We start from the raw sequence: 21,340 nt of genomic DNA, 5'->3' as shown, positions 1-21,340 counted from the left end.
TTGTTAAGGCAACAAAACAGTTAAGAACAGCGATTAAGTTTAAGAGTAGATGCCACCTTTAAAGGGAGGGTTCACCCCCAAATGACATCCTTTTAGTGATGGGAGGGAGATATAAGAAAGAAGGACGGGATGATAGAGGAAGGCATCAATGATCATCCAAACACACATCTTCAGCATATCAGTACCCAACAAATCATCAAGTAGATCATACAGAAAAGAAGAAGCATTCCCTCATAAGATAGGGAGCATCAGTTACAAGGGAAACCAATCCCTTTCATAACAGCAGAATTCAGATCATTTCAGATTATTATTATCAGATATTTATTTAATGGTATACTTGATATTTGTTGCAATCATTGCTTATATATATATACATGTTATTTATGCATAATAAAGAATGTTTAACTATGTATGCGATGTACTTGATTGTCTAAAACCCACCTTGTAGGAAGGGCTTGGGGTGTAAGCAAAAGGAGTATACAAGGATAAGTAAGCCAGCCATTGTAGAATTGGCCGTTATGAATCTTAGGACCAGAGGGCCCATTCTGCAAGATGGCAAGTGTCTTTAGGGGGATGTGACATTGATGGTGAAAGACAATACGAGCCACGAAGCAAGAGGGTTGTGGTAGACATCCCGCTAGGACTAGGTGTAGAAATGGCTTCAGGTGGATATATCATTTTCCTTCTCCGAAACCTTAATATGCTTGCATTTATAATCTATGAATATGATGAATTGCCTATGCCTAATAACTAATCATATATATGTGTATATTTGTAATGTCCCCTACTGGTACAGTGCCTTAAGCCTGCACTCGATTGCTTGATTATGGATAGCCCTGCAATCACAACGATAGACACACAATACCTACAAATATATACATATTACTGATTAGCCCAAACCATCAGCACTAACATGCAGATAGCAAGAAAGTATCATAGGTTAAAAAGGAGAGCAAGGTACTGCTTGTCTACCAAATCCAAGGGCTGGTTGCTTCTAACCCTCTTGCTAGATGGGTAGTCTCCCTATGCTTTCCTTCTAAACCATAATACTTTCAGTCACACAAATAACCTCTCTGTCTTGAAAAGACTGGCAGGGAGATAGCAACTGGCATCTTGACTTCATGGGTCTCTGACCACATAATAGCCCTTCGTTGCCACTGATTACCATCTCCAGTGTTCTCTCCAAGATAGAGTTGAAAACATTTCTCTAACTATTAATTGATGTGCAGCAGTAACCTAAATGAATTATCAGATATATTCACCCAGTTACATGCAACAGTATTCTAATTACTAATTGATATACAGCAATAATTTTAATTGGAATTTACAGTACATATAACAGTCATGCTGTCTCAGTCATATACAAATAGCAATATATATCAGTCGTGCTGCCCTAGTCATATATAAATGGTAACATATATCAGTCATGCTGTCCCAGTCATATACGGACAGTATATAAATATTTAATAAATACTTACATAAATAAATACAGACAGTATATATCAGAACTTTCATATTTAATAAATACATTTATAAATATTTCATATTTAATATATTATTATTGTTTCCTAAAGTAATAATTAATATCCTGATTGAAGTAAGTTATTGAGTTCTTGGCTGGGCCAAGAATGTAACTTCTTACCTGTCCTTGGTAGAGTAGAAGAAAATTCCAATGTGTTTTTGCTGGCAATACTTTCCTCTTGTTTATTTCCTCTTCCCTTCCTATTATCGATTCCCATTGAAGACCCCGTAACGGATACTAATAAGAACGTGATGTATACGATTTGCCTAGTTATATCTTGCTGAGTGGAAGGTCTGCAACCTTTGGATACAGAAGAGACATATCCCTTCCAACCACTCCTCTTCATAACAAAGATCTAACTTAATCGCATTCTTTCTTTGGTTCACAAGATAGTTGGTTTATGTCGTTTTTTTTATAATTATCCCCTCAAGTCGTTCTGAACCTTTTTACTACTATAGATATTAATCGTGCCTTCTTTAGATAGATCAAGGCAAGGCAAGTTACACCTTGTCTTAAATTGAATGATTCTCTATTCCATATTTGCAAAGGGCTCATGGTGTTGTTCGTATTTCATTTTAAAAGAGTTTGGAAGGACTTTATTTTGTTGCAAGGGAGACCATTCTGACATGCGTCAGATCTGGTCTGCCGCAAATATGCTGAACACTTATACATAGCAGCAATACTCAAGCTCAAAGAATCTGGTGAGTTGATAAATTTTTATTTGTGTTTTCTGAATTTATTTATTAATATAGTTGTTTCTAATTACTTTGTTGTAAGAATGAATGTTTACTTATATATTTATTATTGATTAATTACAGTTACACACTGTTATTGATCAAACATTTAAATATCACTATTTTATTAATGTCATATTTATTTATAATATTTTCAAATATAATATTAATTTATTTTATTTAAATATTTCAAGAATATTAATTAATATTTAATAAATAAATAAATATTTAATGATTTCAAGTAATCATTTGTTGATAATTATTATATTAATTAATAATAATTACTTCATTTAGGTTATATATAATGATCAAGGAAGGGACATGACAATATTTGCATATGTTGTTCATGTTGTGATTGCAAGATTCAAATCCAAGATTGCATCATTAAAGAGATTTATTTGGTAAGACAAACCCTAACCCTAATTTGTTACCATTGTGATATTAGGGCAAATTGGGATGGGGACATTACAATTGGTATCAGAGCATCTTTCTTGCCATCTTGTGAAAGGTAGATGTAAACTAGCCTAAGGGCTCAAAGGGCGTTAAAAAGGGAAAGAAGAAGGCTTGCATCTACCAACCACCCTACACCAAATAACACCATGGGTGAATGATTGGGCAATGAGTTGAGGGCCTTCCTGGAACAAACAATTCAAACCACTCAAGCCCTCATTGAACAAAATGAGAGGAACGAAAGAACCAACCAACTCCTTCAAGTCATTCAAAATATAAGTAGCAATAATTCTCATCCCGGCCAAATCAATGGAAGGGATACAAACTCCAACCACTCTGAGAATAATAATATCTCCCCAAGGATATCCAACCATAGGCCAATGAGACCTCCCTTCCTACCTTGGGAGGAACACATGGAAGAAGAAGAAGCAAATGCTCCACCCATGGATAATGTTGATGAAATTTTAGAAGCATACTCTCTTGACCCCGATTTGAAGAGAAATTCATTTTTTAAGGATTATTGTGATGCCAAAATGAAAGCTGACCCTAATAAGAAAAGAAGGGGACAATCCAATAAGGATTTAAAGGAAAGGGTGAATAAGATAACCCCTCCTAGCTTTGACGGATCGAGAAAATTAACTCTTTTTTTGCAACTTATGTATGTCAAATATTATAAATTTTTGCCAAAAAAATTACATTTTAATTGGCCAGGTGCTCGGGTTCACTTAGGCTGAACCGGCTCACCTGAGCACAGACCTTGGCCGGACCCTCAGGTGTATTAGACTAGGATCCAAACTTGGACCGAACTAGACCAGTACCAGGCCCCAGGACCCCCAAACCCTAGAACTTAGCTTATAGTAAGTGTTAGGTAAGTCAGTTGCTAGTACTGCTATTTCTGGATAGTCAGTTATTGTAGAAGTTGATAGCATCATGGTGATTGGAGTTTTATGGATATTTTATTAAGCAATGTTTAAATAATAAGTTTTATGGATATTATATTAAGTAATGTTTAAATAATAAAGTTAAATTAAATATTAACTTTTATGTTATTCAATATAATAAAGTGACTTTATAAAGTTATTTAATAAAGTAATGTAATAAAGTGACTTGATAAAATTTATTTTATGAAATGACTTTTAATGGTGCTTAGGAACATGGATATTGTAAAATATTAAAAGTTGCTTTTAATTTAAAATGTGCATTCTTCCCATGCGTACTCCATGAGTGCTGCTATAAAAATTCAGTAAGCTCAAATGAGATGACTGAAGTATCACCTCCTCAATGCAACCCCTCGAGAGATCTTTCACTCCCTCAGTTATGCTATCAACGGGAGTTTTCGTTCCCAAAGATAATATTCTGCAGAAACCCCTTGGTTCCACATAACCCAATCAATATGAAAATCAATTTCCAAGCTGCCTTGAAGCTCAACTAGATCTCCCTTTATACTTTTCCCGTCCATCTCTAGAAGTTTGTAGAAATAATATTAAAATAATATTATTTCACTTAAGTGACTTTACAATATAATATTTAATTAAGTCACTTTATTAAATTCATTAAATATAAAGTCATCTTTTAATTTTTTAATTTATTTGATAACTTTATAAATAATTAACTTAATATTATTAATTAAAATAATTAATTTAGGTATCCATAAAAAACATTAATTTGGACAACTTAACTAATTAAATTAATTAATTATTCTACTCCAAAAATGGGGACATTATAGATTCCCTTTCTCTTTGTTTGCGTTTTTGAAGGGATTCAATAAATCTATTAGTCATTGAATCCAAAGAGGAGTAGTTTTCCTCTAAATCGCCTATTAAGTTCCTTGCAAGGGTTTCAAAATCTCATTCAAGATCATATTGGCGTTTTAGTTGTCGCTCTCAAGGGTTTCCTTTGACAGGTATTTCGTTTTTTTTCTTCTCTTTCCTTTATCGTTTTGTTTATGCTTTAGCAAGGTGTATTGAAGAGAAGGTCGCTCTTATTCATTCCCGTGCTTTCATGGTTTTCATATATGTATGTGTTGTTTTGTAAGCTTGCATCTTGTGCATTCGGGTTTTGGCATCTCTCATACCTTGCATTTTCGTTCCATATCATATTGCCCATTGCATCTTACAAAATCGTACCGCTCCTATATGCATCACGTGTTTTCAAATATTAATCTTCTCTTGGTGCTTGTAGTTGGGTTTTGCCAAGCGTGTTTCAAGTCAAGCAGCTGATATGCATTTGAGTCTTCTTAGTTCGCTTTTCTTTTGAACCACTACAAGTTGGGTTGATGCAAGTCAAAGTTTGCACTTTGGGTCGGTTTTGGTGGATTCATTTGCAATCGGGTCCTCAAGACCCGATTGCACATTTACCTCTAAAAAATTCACTTAGACACTTGTAGTCGGGTTTGTATAAACCGATTACAAGTGTTCTTGGTCTTTGATGTAAGATACTAGTTGCATGGATGCAAGTTCATTTTGCAAGAAAATCATTTCCCAAATCGCCTAAGTGCAAAATTGGGTCTTATTACTACAAGTGCAAGTCTTTGTATGCAAATATACTTGCAGTCAGGTCTTCAAGACCCGACTACAAGTATGCCTTTTGCATTTTATTCTTCCCCATTATGCATAAAATCGGTTCTCATGAAGATGGTTACAAGTTGTGTTTTCAAGGCTTTGTGACTCAACTTGCAGTCGCGTCTTGAAGACCCAATTGCAAGTTGATGTATTTCAAATTATACATACTGAAATGGTTGCAGTTTTTCCCTTTGAAGTCTCAAATGAAGCTTGCAATGGGATCGTCATGATTGGATATGTAAAGCAATCAGTAATTTACCTTACCATGTGCAAGCATTCATTACTTGCAATTGGGTCTTCAAGACTCGATTACAAGTTAAAGATTATCATACCCAAAGTTGCATGTCTCATATACATTTCATTTTCAGCCATACCCCTCCATATTCAATATGCTTTGCAAGAGGCCATGTTACATATTAGCCACTTGTAATCGGGTCTCCTAGACCTGATTACAAGTATTCATCATTGCTTGCTATCAAACTTTACTATTCCACTTGCAGTCGAGTCCTAGAGACTTGATTACAAGTGCGAACTGTGAAAGTTTGTCCACTTAGAGTCACCTCGACGAGATCCGATTTCTCCTCCCATTGCTGTCCAAGCTCATCCATAAAGCATCTTTGAGTCAATCCAAGTTGTTTCATGATAAAATCCTTCCCAAGTTGTGGTGTGAGCATTAGTTTTCAAGATTTGTAGACTATGGAATCTCCAGTTGCTGCTGAAGATGTTCTTACCCTCTTAAGTTTTCATCACAGTGTTGCAGATTCCTATTCGATGACAAAAGAGACGACATTACCTCCAAACAAGAAGATGAAATACAAATATGACAAATACCATGTAATGTCCCCTTCTCGTTGATGTCCTTCCAGTGGTCCATTAGCCTATTCCTGAGACCTGTAGGCTAGGTGGAATGAAGAATGAGGGTCAAGCATTGATGAGGCGAGAACTTACTATTTTTAGTAAGTCAGGGGTTGGCCATTTTGGTGATATTGTCCTACTGAGCTCTCCATGCTCTGTCACTGGGCGCGAAGATCATGCTTTTCGGAGCAGTAGTTTATGACTTACTATTTTTAGTAAGTGGCAGTATGGCATATTTCTATTTTTGGCAATGGACAGGGTCCTGATCCTGCAGCAGTTCAGTGGTCATCCTGGCTCAGCTTCATCCTGGTTTTGACAATAATCAGTATTGGAGTCTTAAGTGACATAATTAAATATTATTTCCTTATCCTAAGGTTTAATTTTTAATTAATTTGATTAGTTACTACTGATTTATTGACTTTGGAAATAGTGCATAATATCTCCCAAGTGCTAGGTGAATTTTATGTCTAGAAGGGGACGTCAAATTGTCAATGCAGATATTATTTTATTTCATCTCAAGTTCTTGCTAAGCAAAAATCGTGGTCCTTGCTGTTTGGCGTGATGTTTGACTTGAGGAATGGCGCCATCCTTGGGGTCCATGTGAGAAGTAATGAAATGCAAATGGGAAAGTTGAATTTGAACTATTTGCATTTGAATTTGGTGATGTCGAGGTTATAAATAAGAGCCTTGGGCTCCCATTCTTCGCATCTTGAAAATTTGCATTGTTATGTTGCCGGATTGGCATCTGAACTTTGAGGCTTCAGAGTGCGGCTCCCTAGTGCTTCCCGGTTTCGTACTTGAAACATAGTACCTAGTTGTGTTCTGTAATCTACCATACTCTTAGTGCGTATCTTAGTCCTTTTTGGTGTTCAAAGCGATTTTGGAATTTGCTGGTTTGCCTGTGGTTGAAGTACATTTTGATCATACCTCTTTGTTGGAGTGACTGACCGTTATGGGTATTGGCTCATTCATCCTTCCTACTACTGACGATTTACACTGTAAGTTTGTGGCACCTTTGGTTGAGCATTGAATTAGCTAGGCATGGGGTTTTGAAGTGCATTGGGATGTGTTCCAAATTAATAAGGGAGTTATGATAACTTGTCTTGGGTTTGTTGTCATCGTAGCTAGCCTAGTGTGGGTTTGGGACTGATTTTGGGTGTTTTGGATAAGTATTGAGAGAGTTGTGAGCTTTTTAGTGATTCCTTAGGCTTTTGGTTTTGCAATTCCAGCTTGCAGATTTGATGTTAGCAGAATTTCATGTTCTTATTTGGATATTCAGCATTACTCTCTTCTCACATCATCTTTATTATTGTAAGGTTAAGTAGTAGTACTACTAACCAATTCTGATTTGTAATTCTCACCCCGCTGAAAAGTGGAAGAGGCTGGCTTGCTGCATATTTTCAAGTAAATTGTAATTCAGTCCTCCCATTGCATAAGTGGTCGAGTGATGTTTGAGTGTAATGGTCCTCCCGCTGCGTAAGCGGTTGAGTTGAGATTGTTATGTAATTTTAGTCCTCTCGCTGAAATATTGGGGTTGAGTGATTCGTGCCTTTGTGTGTCTCTCTTGGCTGGTTCATTGCCAAGTTTCTTGCATTCCCGCTGGATAAGTGGAAGGGGCTGGCTTGCCGCCCAAGCATTGTATTGTTTCCAGTTATTTGAAGCTAATGATCCCCTCAACACCATATGTTCTCACCTTCCCACATTGGGCACTTGGTGATCAGAAAGTGGAAGGGTTGCTTTTCCAGCATATTTTTAGTTTATTCTTTGTAACCTTAGTGGGTTACCTGTTTGTGGATGACTATTGTTGGCCTAAAAAACAAAAAAAACAAAACTGGGATACTACATACCATAATGAAATTGCTCGCACTCAGGTGGTCTCTCTCATTGATGAGATCTGAGACACAGAGATTAGACACGTTGACATGTCCAAATTCTTGGAAAGAACAGAGGGTTCGCCTACACATGGGATGTAGTTGCTCCTAAACAACCTTATTTATTTGGTCTCATCTTTCCCAGTGGCTGCCCTAGAACTTGAGTTCATGTTGGCATGCGCATCTCATTTTGATAAGGAGACGAGAACAATCAGAGATGATGATGGGAACCTTATTATCAGGTTGGATGCAAAGGCCAGGGATAAAATTTTCAAAGTCCCTGCAACTCGTGTATATGCAGATATCACAAGTAAAAGTGCCCTTGATCATTATAATCAAAGAAGATTTGATTGTATCAGGCATATCAATGCTAAGTGGCATACCACTCCCAGGACTTGTTTTTCCAGATGGCCTAAGTTGTATCTCTACGACTTCATTGAAGAAGTTGGTGACATGATCAGCCTCCTCAGCAGGATAATGGGTTTGAAACACTCTCTAACGTGTTTAAATCTGGATGTACAAATATATTGTGATCATGAGGAAGGGGCAATCTCACATTTTCTGGGGAGAGGTCATCAGTGATAACTTGTGTGAGCCACTGTCGCAAGTTCCTACTACCCTCACTTTCTATATGAATTCATACTTGGTGTATATCGCAGCGTCACTCAGACAATTTCTTGGTCTTTCTACCAAGGGTGACAGATTGTTGGTGCCAGTATGGAAATATTATGATCAACTGACTCTAAGGCTGAGCATAATTCGTTATAGAAGAGTTTAGGATGTGTTCTCTAGACATTTCATGTGTCTTTTTGATAAATCACTCAAGAATAGGAGAGTTTGTAAGGTAGCCTGCAAGAAGGTAAATGAGTACGGGTGCTTATCTATGCAGTTCGCAACTTTCACCCATACGAGAGTTGGATGCTTTGAAGGTCAACCGTACACGCTACCAAGGTACTCCACAAACAAGATCATCCTAATGGAGTTGGCAAGACAGCTAATGGTAGTCCATGCAATACAACTTGCCTACCATAAACTAGGTATCGACATTTCTTCCCACAATCCATTGCAGATTGTTCGGTACTCTTTGAACACCTCAGCAAGAGCCAAAGCGATGAAAACTAAACTTCAGGAGATTAAGTTGAAGAAGTTCGTAGCATGGAAGGATTTTGATTACCTAGGGATTAAGGACAAAATCAAAAGAGCCTTCACCCATGTCCATCATCTGGAAGATATCTGGGCCGATCTTCGCACCGAAGAAGAAATTAGAAGGATGGATTACAGCTGGCTCACTTTGGAGCAGATTGTAGATCTGGATTTCACCAAGACCCCAGAAGGAATGGTAGATGATGGAAAGATCGTTGACCTAGAATACATAGAACAAAGAGTTGTTGAAGCTCCTCTTCCTTCTCCTCAATGGTCTCTGAAGGAATGTGACTCTATCTTTGATATATTTCAGCCCATTCTCGCCAACACCAATGGCTGGCTGAAAAACAATAATGTTAGAACTATCAAGATCAAAGGAGGAGCAAAAGTTGATTCAGCTGGACCTATTGGGCGAAGGTCTGAGGTCAGGATTAAGTCTAAAGAAGGTGCCTCTTCTTCTGCCACAAGAATCAAGTTGAGAGTTAGCAAGGCTTTGGTTATCCCTGCACCAGAAGTCTCACTGAAAGGGAAGGAAAAACCAGAAGTGCAAATACAGGTTACTGATGCTGACAATGATACTCATGAGGAGAATACAACAGGATCACCTCCTTTTGTAGGTTCGGAGTCTCCTCATACAACCCTTCCCCAATTATAATTGGATGTGCCTATGTCTCCAATTGATACAGATGTAGATTCTTTCTCCATTGTTTATGTGGAACTTGTGGAACCAAGTACATCTACTTGTACTAGCATGGAAGTACCTGTTGAGACCTCTCACGGTGGCTTGGATAATGTTTTTGATGTGAATCCCTCATATGGCATCTTGTCCAATGTTTCTCTTTCTGAGATCGATACTTCTGCAATGAGTTTTGATAAGTTCATGACAGAAGTAAGTCATGAATTACCACCTGAGCAAAGGATCGTCGAAGTCCAGACAGGAGCTCCTCGAGTCACAACTATGGTACAGGTAGAGCCTGTTTCTTCAGAAACCACAGTTGTTGTTTGTGATGTGAACTCATTAGAACTTCCTCCATGGCTGAGTTCAATCACACCTAAGAGGAAGAAGCAGGAGATCTCTCCTAATATATTTGATTTTCGACAAATTGCAAAACTTAAGCCCAGAGATGCTAAGAAGGCAAAGACAGTTTCGTAGGTGGTAGTAGGCAAGAATAGAATGAAATATGCAGAAGTAGCAGAGCCATTAGTTGAGAAGCCGCTAGAAGATATGCAGCTATCAAATTACAAGCTCATCAGGGTGGAACTTGGGAAGCAAACACATACAGGTATCATGCATAGCGCCACAGATTCAATAGCCTCTTTGGTCTAGAATTATGATGAATTACTAGCAAAGAAAAATGAGCTCAAGGAGAAGAATTTGTAGCTCATCACAGTGATCCAAAAGATGACAAACTCTTCAAAGCAGGTTGATCCTTTGACCTCCTCCACCTTTGAAAAATCTATCAAACAACTGGAGAAAGTTGCTTAGAAAGCCAGGCAGTTGATTCTTGGGTGGATCGATTGATTGATCAAGGTTCCCAACCGGTGAAAAAGGCATTGCATGTATTGAACAATGTTAGAGAAGAAAAAGTTAAGTTGAACGAGACTTTGGAGGCTTTTAGTCAAAGTCTGATTCTAGTGGAAAGAGAATTGAAGATTTGGCACGAGATGGATCAGATTAAATTGGAAACTCTGTGCAACAATATGGTGATACCTGGTAGAGAAAAATATATAGAATTTGATGAACTTTTGACAAACAAATCATTAGTTATCAAAGATCTCATCAAAGATGTTCAGGGTACACTCAAAATATATTGCATGTATTAAACAATGTTAGAGCAGCAAAAGTTAAGTTGAATGAGACTTTGGAGGCTTTTAGTCAAAGTCTGATTCCAGTGGAGAGAGACTTGAATATTTGGCATGAGATGGATCAGATTAAACTGGAAACTCTATGCAACAATATGGTGATACCTAGCAGAGAAAAATATATAGAATTTGATGAACTTTTGACAAACAAATCATTGGTTATCAAAGATCTCATCAAAGATGTTCAGGTTACACTCAAAATGAGTGACAAAGTCGAACATGACATTCTCTCTAATTTTGACAAGATGTCTTGCAAAATTCTAAGTCATGATGGAGAGTTGCTTGCAATAGACTTAGTAGTCATTGAAATGATATCAAGTCTTCGTCAGAACAATTTACTGTGGACTCGATCCATAAGTTTGTAAGTTACCAAGTGTTTTTCGATAAAATGCAAATTGTTCTTGAAGAGTACAGGGAGGCAACAGTAAGATATTATGATGTTATCATAAACACTGTTGGAATTGCCATAAATACCTCAGGTTCAGATCCTGACGAGTTGCAGAGATCCATCAGCAATTTCCAGTCTTTCAAGGCCAAAGATGGAAAGGAACAAAAAGTGTCTCATGACACTTACTCTTTATTTTATGTATTTTGTTTTTGACAATTTACATGTAAAAACAAATTTTGTAATTGCAAGTGCCATTTTCACTTGCATTTTTGTAAAATGTAATTACATGTAAAGCAACTGCAAGTTGAGTTAAATTAGGACTGTAGTTGGAATAAGTCATGGTGGTTGAGAGAATTTCTCAAGTTAGTTAGGATCCTCCCACCTTTTTCTCAAAGCCCCTCTCCTATATATACACGAGGGTGCTCTATATAAGTTTTTATCTTTTTGGCAAGCAAGTAACCTTTGCAAGATTTTACACTTGTAAAGACTTTGATCTTTGAAGTTGTAAATTTTTTTTTTTATTCTCAAGTAATATCAAAGAGTTGGAATTTCAAACTTTGTTTTGAAGCCATACTTTGTGTCCTTTGTGTTCTTATGTCACATTGGAGCATTCCTTTGCACTTGTTTGAGGTTGTGGAAAGTTGTTAAGAAGAGCTTCACTCCAAATATCTGTAGACTTTGTGTTGCAAACATCGAAGGTGGAATTAGTTTAGTTTGTTAGTAGAAGTTGAGAAGAGTTGCAAGACTTTGTGCTTGTAGTAATTCCCATCTGAAGTAAATCGAAAGTGCATCATACTTGCAGACTTTGCGCTGCCATATGTTGTACAGTGTTCTTATTGCATCATACTTCAGACTTTGCACTGTTATATGCTGTAAATTCTTCTCATTGCATCATTCTGAAAAGGGTAGATAGGAATTTAGAAAATCAAGACTGCATTTGATTACTGTTTTCCCGTCTCGGAGGAAGTGACAAAAGTCTTTGTTCTTTCAGGAAACTTCATTTCCTCTCTTGGTTTTATTTTAAATTGATGCTATTATAACTTCAAAATTGTTATTTCTTTTCTGTGAAGAGGAAAGAGCATAATCTTTTCTGAAACAAGAGAAAAGGTTGTTATCCTATCCATTTTAGATTAAATTAGTATTAGTTAAGTGTTAGAAAAGGGGAGCCTTCCCTAAATTAGGAGAGTTTATACTCACGTGCTGTGATTGAAAACACAATTTTGCACATCCTCGGGGATGTACAAAATTTTCAACCAACAAGATTAAAATTTCTCTAAAGTATTTAAAATTACTTTTTTATGGTTAAGTGTTTAAAATCACTTTTTAAATTAATTCTAATAATTTTATGAAGTTGCCCCTTAAATATAAAATTCTCTTAAAAATAAAATTTTTGGGCCCAACTAAAAGTAATATAAATTTTTTTGTAGCTCTAAAAGGAGACATGACAAGTTAGGGTTTGCTGATAAAAAGAGACAAGAATAGAAGTTATCTATTTTGGGGCAAGAAAAAAAGGAAAAATGAGTAATATTCATTTCTCTCTCTTCTATTTCTCATTGCATGAATTTGAAAAGGAAAAAAATAAACACATTTCCAAGAGATTAATTAGAAAAGAAAAGAGAAAAAAAAGATACAAAATGGGAAAACAGTACACTTATTCAAATTAGCACCAAATTCACAAGGGGACGCCAAGCTATTAGTTGACTCTTTCAAATGGCCTATAGGCTCCTCTATATGCACCAAGCCTTATAGGTTTTTGACAAAGTCCTACAACTATGATACATAAACTACATGCACACAACACACTCAAACATGCATGATACATGCAACTTTAAGTGCTTCACGGAATTGCTTTCCATATATGAGTTGTTTGAAATTTGTCTTGTCAATTAAGATAAATGTTTTTTGGAAGATTCTTTCTCTATTTCCTACAAATCCAAAGCTCAACAAAGATTTCACTAACATATGGGAATTTTTATTGTCAGTGTTGACTGGTATCATTCAATTTGTGTCATTGGATAGCAATTCTCTTTGGGCAAAGTGGGAAGCATTCATTCAGCTAATTTCTATTGATAATTGATTTGATATATATAGGATGCACAAAGGTTATAAAGGACGCACAACATGCAAAAGAAGGAAATACTATTGATAATTGATCTGATATATATGGGCTGCACAAAGGTTATAAAGGACGCACAACATGCAAAAGAAAGAAATACTACAATGTATACACTATTTTAGTTTTTAATGTTGGTATAGATAAAACTTTGTTCCTCCCATTGTTCGACGACTCAAATGCACACATGTTTCATGAGATTTTGTTGTGGCACATAAAATTATCGACGACATATTTTAGAACATATTTGTTTTAGAGATGTGATTTTTAAAGTTGAAAATCAAAGAAAAAGAATATCAAGGTTTATTTTTTTTCTAAAGGGGGAAACACTTTTGACCTGGAGCTATGAACCAGTGATGTCATTTTCTTTATTTTGGTTTATAACCATATATAACAGTATAACACAATTGCAAAAACATTATAATGTCTTGGTCAGATGTAATACTTCCATTCAGCCTCAATCAGAATAATATTTTTCAAAACTATGCATGCAAGGCTTCCATCCAAAGACGTGTTTTAAAATGCTATGGTCCCAGGGAATGGGGCTAGCTCACAATTCTCAGTGGGTTCTACAGTGAAAAACAAGGAATCTTTTTCTAAGAAGGGGCTCTCATGATTTTTTACTCATTTCTGCTAATAAATTTAAGTGAAGGTGAGCAATTTTTCATGAGAAATTATAGAAACTGTGAGCCGATGGATGGTCTATATTTTTCTGAAAAATTAGAAAAAAATGTCCTGCAAGCTCCCACATAGCTCCCTTGAACTAACCCCTCACACGTCTACCGCCCTCTCCAACAACAGCTTAAACCTTGCAGGTAAATATTTGGGGCTCCTATTTTAAAGGGAAACGATCCTTTTATTTATGTACCTGTATTGTTCCAATTTGATGGGACTATTCTCAAAGTATCGATTAGTTTTCAACAAGGAAGATTGCAATGATTTGAAGAGACCTCATTTATTCCTTGCAAGGGACTTGATTCCCAACAACCATGGCTTTGAAAACAAGTGGCAAGCAATCATTGGCTTAGTCTGACACTAATCCTTATGAAACTTTATAAGAACTATAATAGCAATAGTAGATAAGCTAGGAGACTGAACAAAGTAATGTCAACAAGTTTATAATGATTTTCTGAAACATGATGACTAACATAACAAGGGTTGAACAACCTTGCCCACAACAAAGTGTCAATGGGTAGTTTTTATATGGAAGAGATCAAGTAGATTTGGAGGATGGTGTGCTGCATTGTTATGGATGGGTGGATGGTTATCAATTGGCAATAAATATTGCTGTGTTTACATGGGCCCTTTTCCTTTGGACAAATGGGTTGCTTTGAAAAGTGTAGAACCCAACGTTCTAAAATAAGCATATTTTATTATGCTATATACGAAGTTGGACCTGCCAAGGTGGCGTAGGTAGTGACAGAGTGCACATTATTATAAATCAGGTGGGTTATTAGCTAAGGATAGGTGTTAAACAGGTTACTGGAGGAATTTGGAAAGATTGGTTATCAAAGCTTTGGAAGCTATTAGATAGAGGCCGATGTTTATTTGCATACATCATACCTCCTTAGCCATTGAAATTTATTACAGGAGGAGGCAATTTGTCAATCCCATTGAGACTAAATATGCCAACTAATTCTTTTTTGGATAGAATTATTCATTCACATCACCAGCAATAGTTGTGAGAATCGAATGGTTTGTACTTAAGTACAAGAGAGAAGGGGAGAAATTGAAGTGTCAGGTGCTGATCAAGGATCATTGAGAGCATATTGTTTGCATTTGATGCCATTCATAGCCTTTACAATGGAGGCAAATGGATATTGAACGTAGATTGTCCTTGGCTTGGAGAGACTTATGAGGCCTTTGACAGCAATATGGGTTGAGTAAGATTTGCTATTCAAAAGAGGGATTTATAATGTTTTCTTCATAGGCATGAACTATTGAGAGTGACTCTTAGGCTATTTAATTGTTGCAGGCTAATTGGGATGTGGTAAGGGAATAATAAATAAATGAATTAAGTTGTCTAATGACATTCATTTTACATGCAGCTTATATTTGATTTATTTTTTACTTAAAGTTGGGTAGTTTAATAAGAACTGACTTATTTTGGGGCCCAAAAGTAGAATTAAATTGAAAAGAAATTTCAAAAGTCACTTTGAGGGGGGAAATGAAATTAATATAATATTTTCAATTAATTCAAAAGGTTATAAAAAGGGGAGTTTGGAAAGAGAAATTCATTTTGTACATTTTTACCAAAACCCAGCTTTTGAAGATTGAACTTTGTTCATCTATTCTACCCCAGGACAAAAACCCTCCTAACAATTTGAGTGAATTCATCGAGGGTTCACTAGTGTGTTGAATGTTTGTAAGAGATTTTTTTGTGTTGGAACAATTCATTTTGGAGAGATTGAAAATATTATTTTCTTGCAAATCATATTGGGATACAAAGAGATGATTGAATATTGGCACCATTGGGATACAAAGAGATGATTGAATATTGGCACCATTGGTATATAGGTTGATTTATTTGTTTTTGTAGGCCGTACCAGTTCATGGTTTGAAATCAGACCTGGCTGCATTTATTGTTGCTTGTAAGAGCATCAAACAGAAAAAAGAGGGTGCATCTGGAGAGTCCTGGGAAAGTAGTATTTAATAGCAACTGATGGGTCAAGAAGGGTTTTGAACCATTATTTAAAAATGTGAACCATTATTTTAAAATGTCCTATGAAAGAAGGAAGAATAATTTGACAATTTTCTCTTCCATTTGCAGAACTAAGTGGCCCTTTTAGTTGAGGATTAGGAACACAAGAGGCCTTTCAGACTGCTTTCAGACTGCTATTTTTTTGCTAGCTCATATTGCTTTCTCCTTCATATCTAAAAGGAACTAAGTGCCCACTTATAGCTGAATGAGCACTCATTTTAGAGGAACAAATTTATCTCTGTGAGACTAAAGAAGTTTGTTGCAATGAATAATTGATAATGCTTAATTTCTGTACGAGGCACCAAGGAACAATTTGATTGTGAACTAGTGGACAAGATATACATAGATATAAAGGAGGATGCTGATATATGCTGGGGATTGATTGGGATGCCATTGACTGTATTTCACGAGATATTTATTGGTCTATTATTTAGGTCTAACTTGTTGCATGTTTCATTTTTTTAAATTATGTTGTATTGACTAGGCCATAAAGCAAAAAGCGTTCATACTGCACTGGATAAAAATATATGATTCGATCTTGTTCTGACTGAAATTCAGATTTTAGTATAGTTGTATAAGGATTATAATTATTCACCTCTTTGAAATTTAAATTGTAGATCTTGCTGGATGTGCATTGTGTTTATAATTTGTAAATTCACAAAAGAACATAAATTTTAATCAGCCTACATCAAATTATTGCTCATTTATAGCTGGTTTTTATGTCCAAGTACTACTGGCTTTTTTAGGAATTTAGCTCTGATTACTAGGACTTGTTTTCAATCCACATTTTTGTAATATATGTGTCTTATTTGTCCTGTTATTGGGGCTGAAAGTCTGTTGGGAATATTAGTTTTGTGACACAATCTGCTGTAAAGGACCCCTTTTTTCCTTTGCAATGTTTAAATAATATTTTTTGTCAGGCAAATTAAGAATGTTCATGTTGAAGATGTACTGGATTTATATGGATTCCAATTTCATATGCCTATTCTGAGTAATAGTGTCCTGCTTATTGATTGGGTTCTATGCTTTTTTGTACTCATGGTTAAAAGACTTAAAAGTATTTACTGAAGCACACTTTGTCCTACACACTTTGTCCTACAAAACATTTCTAAGCACAATTGTCCCAAACTGTGAGTTTGGAACCTTTATGAAATGTCTATTTCTATATTTATTGTATATTTAGATAATTTTAAGAAATTTTCTAGTGCTAGCAGAACCATTTTCTTAACGTGTTTTAATTCTTGCAGAAAAGGCTAAGAGAACGGAAGCCAAGGCCTATTGTGAGTATGTTTTTGATTCTTTGACATCTTGAAGCCATTATGATGTACTCTTTACTGTAAAAATCTATTGATATCTTATCTACTTGACCTTTGTTCATTGTAGCAAAGTATTGAACTACAGGAGTTCTCATTAGGATTAGCCCCTCCAATTCTAGGTCTTCAACGAACATACTGGTCAATTACAGGAAATCAGGTGAGATTTCTTTTTGCGTTGAATATTGATTTCTATTATTAAAGCCTGCAAGTGACTATATGTATTTGTTTATTAGGAGTTAACATTTCTGATAGTCTGAAGACTTAACCTATTAAACAACCAGTTTTTGGAACTCGAAATCATAAAAATAATTTACATAATCTTGTAAAATTGAAGAGTTTATACAGGTTAAATGACCTTACTTTTTAAGAAAAGAAGTAGGAGGGATGGAAGCATGAATGCTCTTATGCACATGTAAATGTTATAAGTTATAAGTTATACCTCTGAGATTCTCTGTCTTGCATATTGGCATTTTTTGACATCTTAATTGATCCTTGCAAAGGATGAATTTTATGTGGTGTATTTTGTTCGCTTGTCAATTTAATTAGCAGTCTAAAGGGATAGCTTATGGGTTCACATCTTCTTGATTGTTGCTAATTTTTTAATGAAAATTTTGAAAAGAACGTGATTCAGTTCTCTCACTTGCCAACCAAAATGGTGATGTTGTTTCAAAGATGTGGTAACAATAAACTGCCCTCATTGCAGGGACAAGCTTGATAATATTTTGGCACACCTTATTATACACAATTGGAACACAAAATCGTCAATATGGAAGTTGAGGAACAAAATATCTTGTGATCCTTGAAGTCTTTGTTACCCGAAAATAGGATGGTTATTTGTCATGGCATGCTTATAGAAAGAAAGCGCATACAGATGCGTATACTAGAGCATATTAATGCTTCCATTTGTTGTAAAAGGCTGGATTGTTGAAATTTTGAATAACTTACTCCCAAGAGCTATTAGAATCTCTGACCAAAAACACCTAAAGGTAGAAGAAAAAAATTCCATATATCCCTAAAGAAAAATGTGTACCATGATGAGAAAATAAAGAGAACCTGTGGGAATGCTTAAAGAGGTAGAAGGATTCCAAGAACTCACATGAACATGGAAGGGAAGATGCATCCTTACCTTACATTTAAGGTACTGTGCAGAACTTGCAAGGATACTGAGAAGAAAGGGCATCAAACAGTTCTCTAAACCTGTTAAGACAATTGAACCTTTGGGAACCTAAGCTAAAGGAATCTATGAGATTTCGTGCTCATGTGGTATTCCTTACTTTGGTAAGACTGGTAGATCATTTTAAATAAAAATCAAAGAACGTGCCTATGCCCTGCAACATGGTATGGTGAAGCAATTGGGAATAGCACAATATGAGCATAAAAGAGTCGCCCAATCCACATTTGAGGATACCAAGATTCTGGATTTGTAAGGCTGTTTGATAGAAAAAATAATTAGTGAGCCCATATAAATTGAAAAGGACAAAAAAATTGAATGGAGATGGTTTAAACTCACACACCTAGAAGCTACACATCCAGAAAATTGGCCATAACTTGGACATAACAATATGACTGTAGTTTTGATTAATTTATTTAACTATTTAATTAGTTGATTATTTATTTAAACTCTGTAACTAATTAAGATTGTCATTTAGGTAGTCGTTTCTTTCAGTAAGTCCTTTTTGTCTCAGCTGCATTTTCTGCTTGTGTTTCTAGGATTTTCCATCTTGCTTAATTTGAGGTCATATTGGTTGGGATCAGAACCTCATTGAAGGAACACCCTATTTCTTTGTTAGACTGTCTGGTGCCTCACACCTAGGTTTTTACTTATTCAATCCATTCCATTTCATTCATTCAATTCTTCAATTCATTTCACAAGACTATGGCTTCTGCTAATGCCGGTTATAGGTGCCTAATTAGCATGAATCTTTGATCACTGTGGGAAAAAGACATCAATTGACAGATTTGTTGGAGGCAGTATACATCCAATTGTTAAAATCTTCCTATGGAGCCTAATTCAAAAGAATGACATATTTATACACTATGAACAATCTAATCTAATAGAAATGAATCTGTTTTTATCATCATAAACTATTATCATGGAAAATATATATCATACTAACATGTATCTTTCACTTATGTAAAGAGACTTAAGATTGATACTGCTCATTTCAATTTCATTTGAACAAGAGCTAGTTATGACTCATATTATGATTCTCCCTTAAACCAATATAAATGAAGCTATATCAATGTCTGTTGAAATTATTTGCCCCCCTAGAAGACAATTCCTCATTGCATACCTTGTCATCCTACATTCTGGTTTCTAGCTGTGGAATAGGGCCACCATTTTCATCTCAGATGCAATGTGCATGGGAAATGTTAATTGGATGCATTCTATCAAGACTCTATCTCCATTTAAAGAAAAATGCCAAGAAAAACAATAACCACCCATAAAAACAATAACTAATCTGAAGAAAGAAAGAAAGAAAGAAATTAGTAATTTAGTATAATAATTAAAGTATACAGATGACCAAAGAAGGTCAGTGGGACTCAAAGGTAAAACCAATAACTATAGCTCATGGGAGCCAAATTGAAGTTCCAAGCTGAGATATTCCATAGAATACATAGCTTAAAAGCATACTAGTTTTACTGGTATTTGTTCCTTTCTGGATTTCGTAAAATTAGATCCAACCAAGGTTTACAAATACTTTGGGTTCCCTTGGCCCTTGGGAGATTTTCAGTCCTCTGATGCTATTGTATCGTGTTATGGTGTAATTATTTCCCCAATAGTTCACTACTAATGTTTACGCTGTTAAGGACCAAAATTTTCCCATTTTCTTATTTTTAAACAGTTTTTGTTTGATGGAAAACTATTTCTGATGAAACAAATACAGATCAATGAAATGACGATAATGTTGTATGAATAGTTTTGATTCCTATTGCATAGATAATGCCATAATGTTTTTAGGACCATATTTAGTGATGTTTTAAAAATGATTTGAAGAAGTGTGCTGCATAACGCTTTTTAATTCTCTGATTCTTGAATCATCTTGATGAATTATAGCTTTTAAAATATCTCAAGATCCTATGTGATGGCAAGAAATTTTTTTTTCTTTCTAAACTATCTATTAATATTATATGGTGACTATTTAAAACTATCAGTTTATTAGCATTGTAGTTCTGAGTTAATTCTGAGCATGAAATCTTGGTTTTTTTTCCTTCTGTGTGTGGATTAGCTGAGCATGATCTTCTCGAAGCCAGTTCAACTTTTATCATATATTAATGACAATTTGAGTTTTTTTTCTGCTTTTTGGTGTCTTATTAGAAATATATTAATATCTAACTAAAAGCTCAATATTCCATTTGCAGCCAATCATGCACATGGGATTTGAATGGGACACAAATGAAATGAGTGTTCTTTTGGCAGCGAAGTTAGCAAAACCATTACGTGGGATGGCTCGCATTGTGATAAATAGCATTCATTTGAAGGGTGATGTATGCATACTGCTCTCTTTTCTCATGAGTGAAAACAACTTCAATCATTCTCCACCTTTTTGAATATTTTCCGAAGCTCGATACCTCTTAGTTTTAACTGTATCAGAACTATCTGTAATTATTCTAGATTTGCAGGCCACAATTCACCTTTACTCGATTTTAATCAGTTTTGCACATAAAACAATACAGTTTAAGCTCAGCAATCAAGATTGTTAACACTATAAAATGGTAGTGTGGACATGATAATGAAATAGAAAACCTTGTTCTCCCCCCTGTAGAATTTAACATGCTTCTCTAGAAATCAGCAGTTATCATCCCTTCTGCATTGTTAGTA

At 35.5% G+C, this 21,340-nt stretch overlaps 1 protein-coding gene across 1 annotated transcript in view; it reads left to right on the top strand.

Annotated features, from left to right (window-relative positions):
• LOC131075364 (uncharacterized) overlaps positions 1–21,340 on the top strand; it is a 175,148-nt gene that overhangs the window by 52,356 nt on the left and 101,452 nt on the right. Inside the window, exons 4-6 of the mRNA XM_058012190.2 lie at positions 17,449–17,481; positions 17,585–17,674; positions 20,881–21,006. Of these exons, the coding sequence (XP_057868173.2) occupies positions 17,449–17,481; positions 17,585–17,674; positions 20,881–21,006 (249 nt within the window). The remainder of the gene's footprint in view (positions 1–17,448; positions 17,482–17,584; positions 17,675–20,880; positions 21,007–21,340) is intronic.

This window comes from Cryptomeria japonica, chromosome 2 (assembly GCF_030272615.1).
Source record: "Cryptomeria japonica chromosome 2, Sugi_1.0, whole genome shotgun sequence".
Lineage (NCBI taxonomy): Eukaryota > Viridiplantae > Streptophyta > Pinopsida > Cupressales > Cupressaceae > Cryptomeria > Cryptomeria japonica.
The sequence above is the reverse complement of the archived record's forward strand: the minus strand, read 5'-3'. Positions and strand labels throughout refer to the sequence as shown.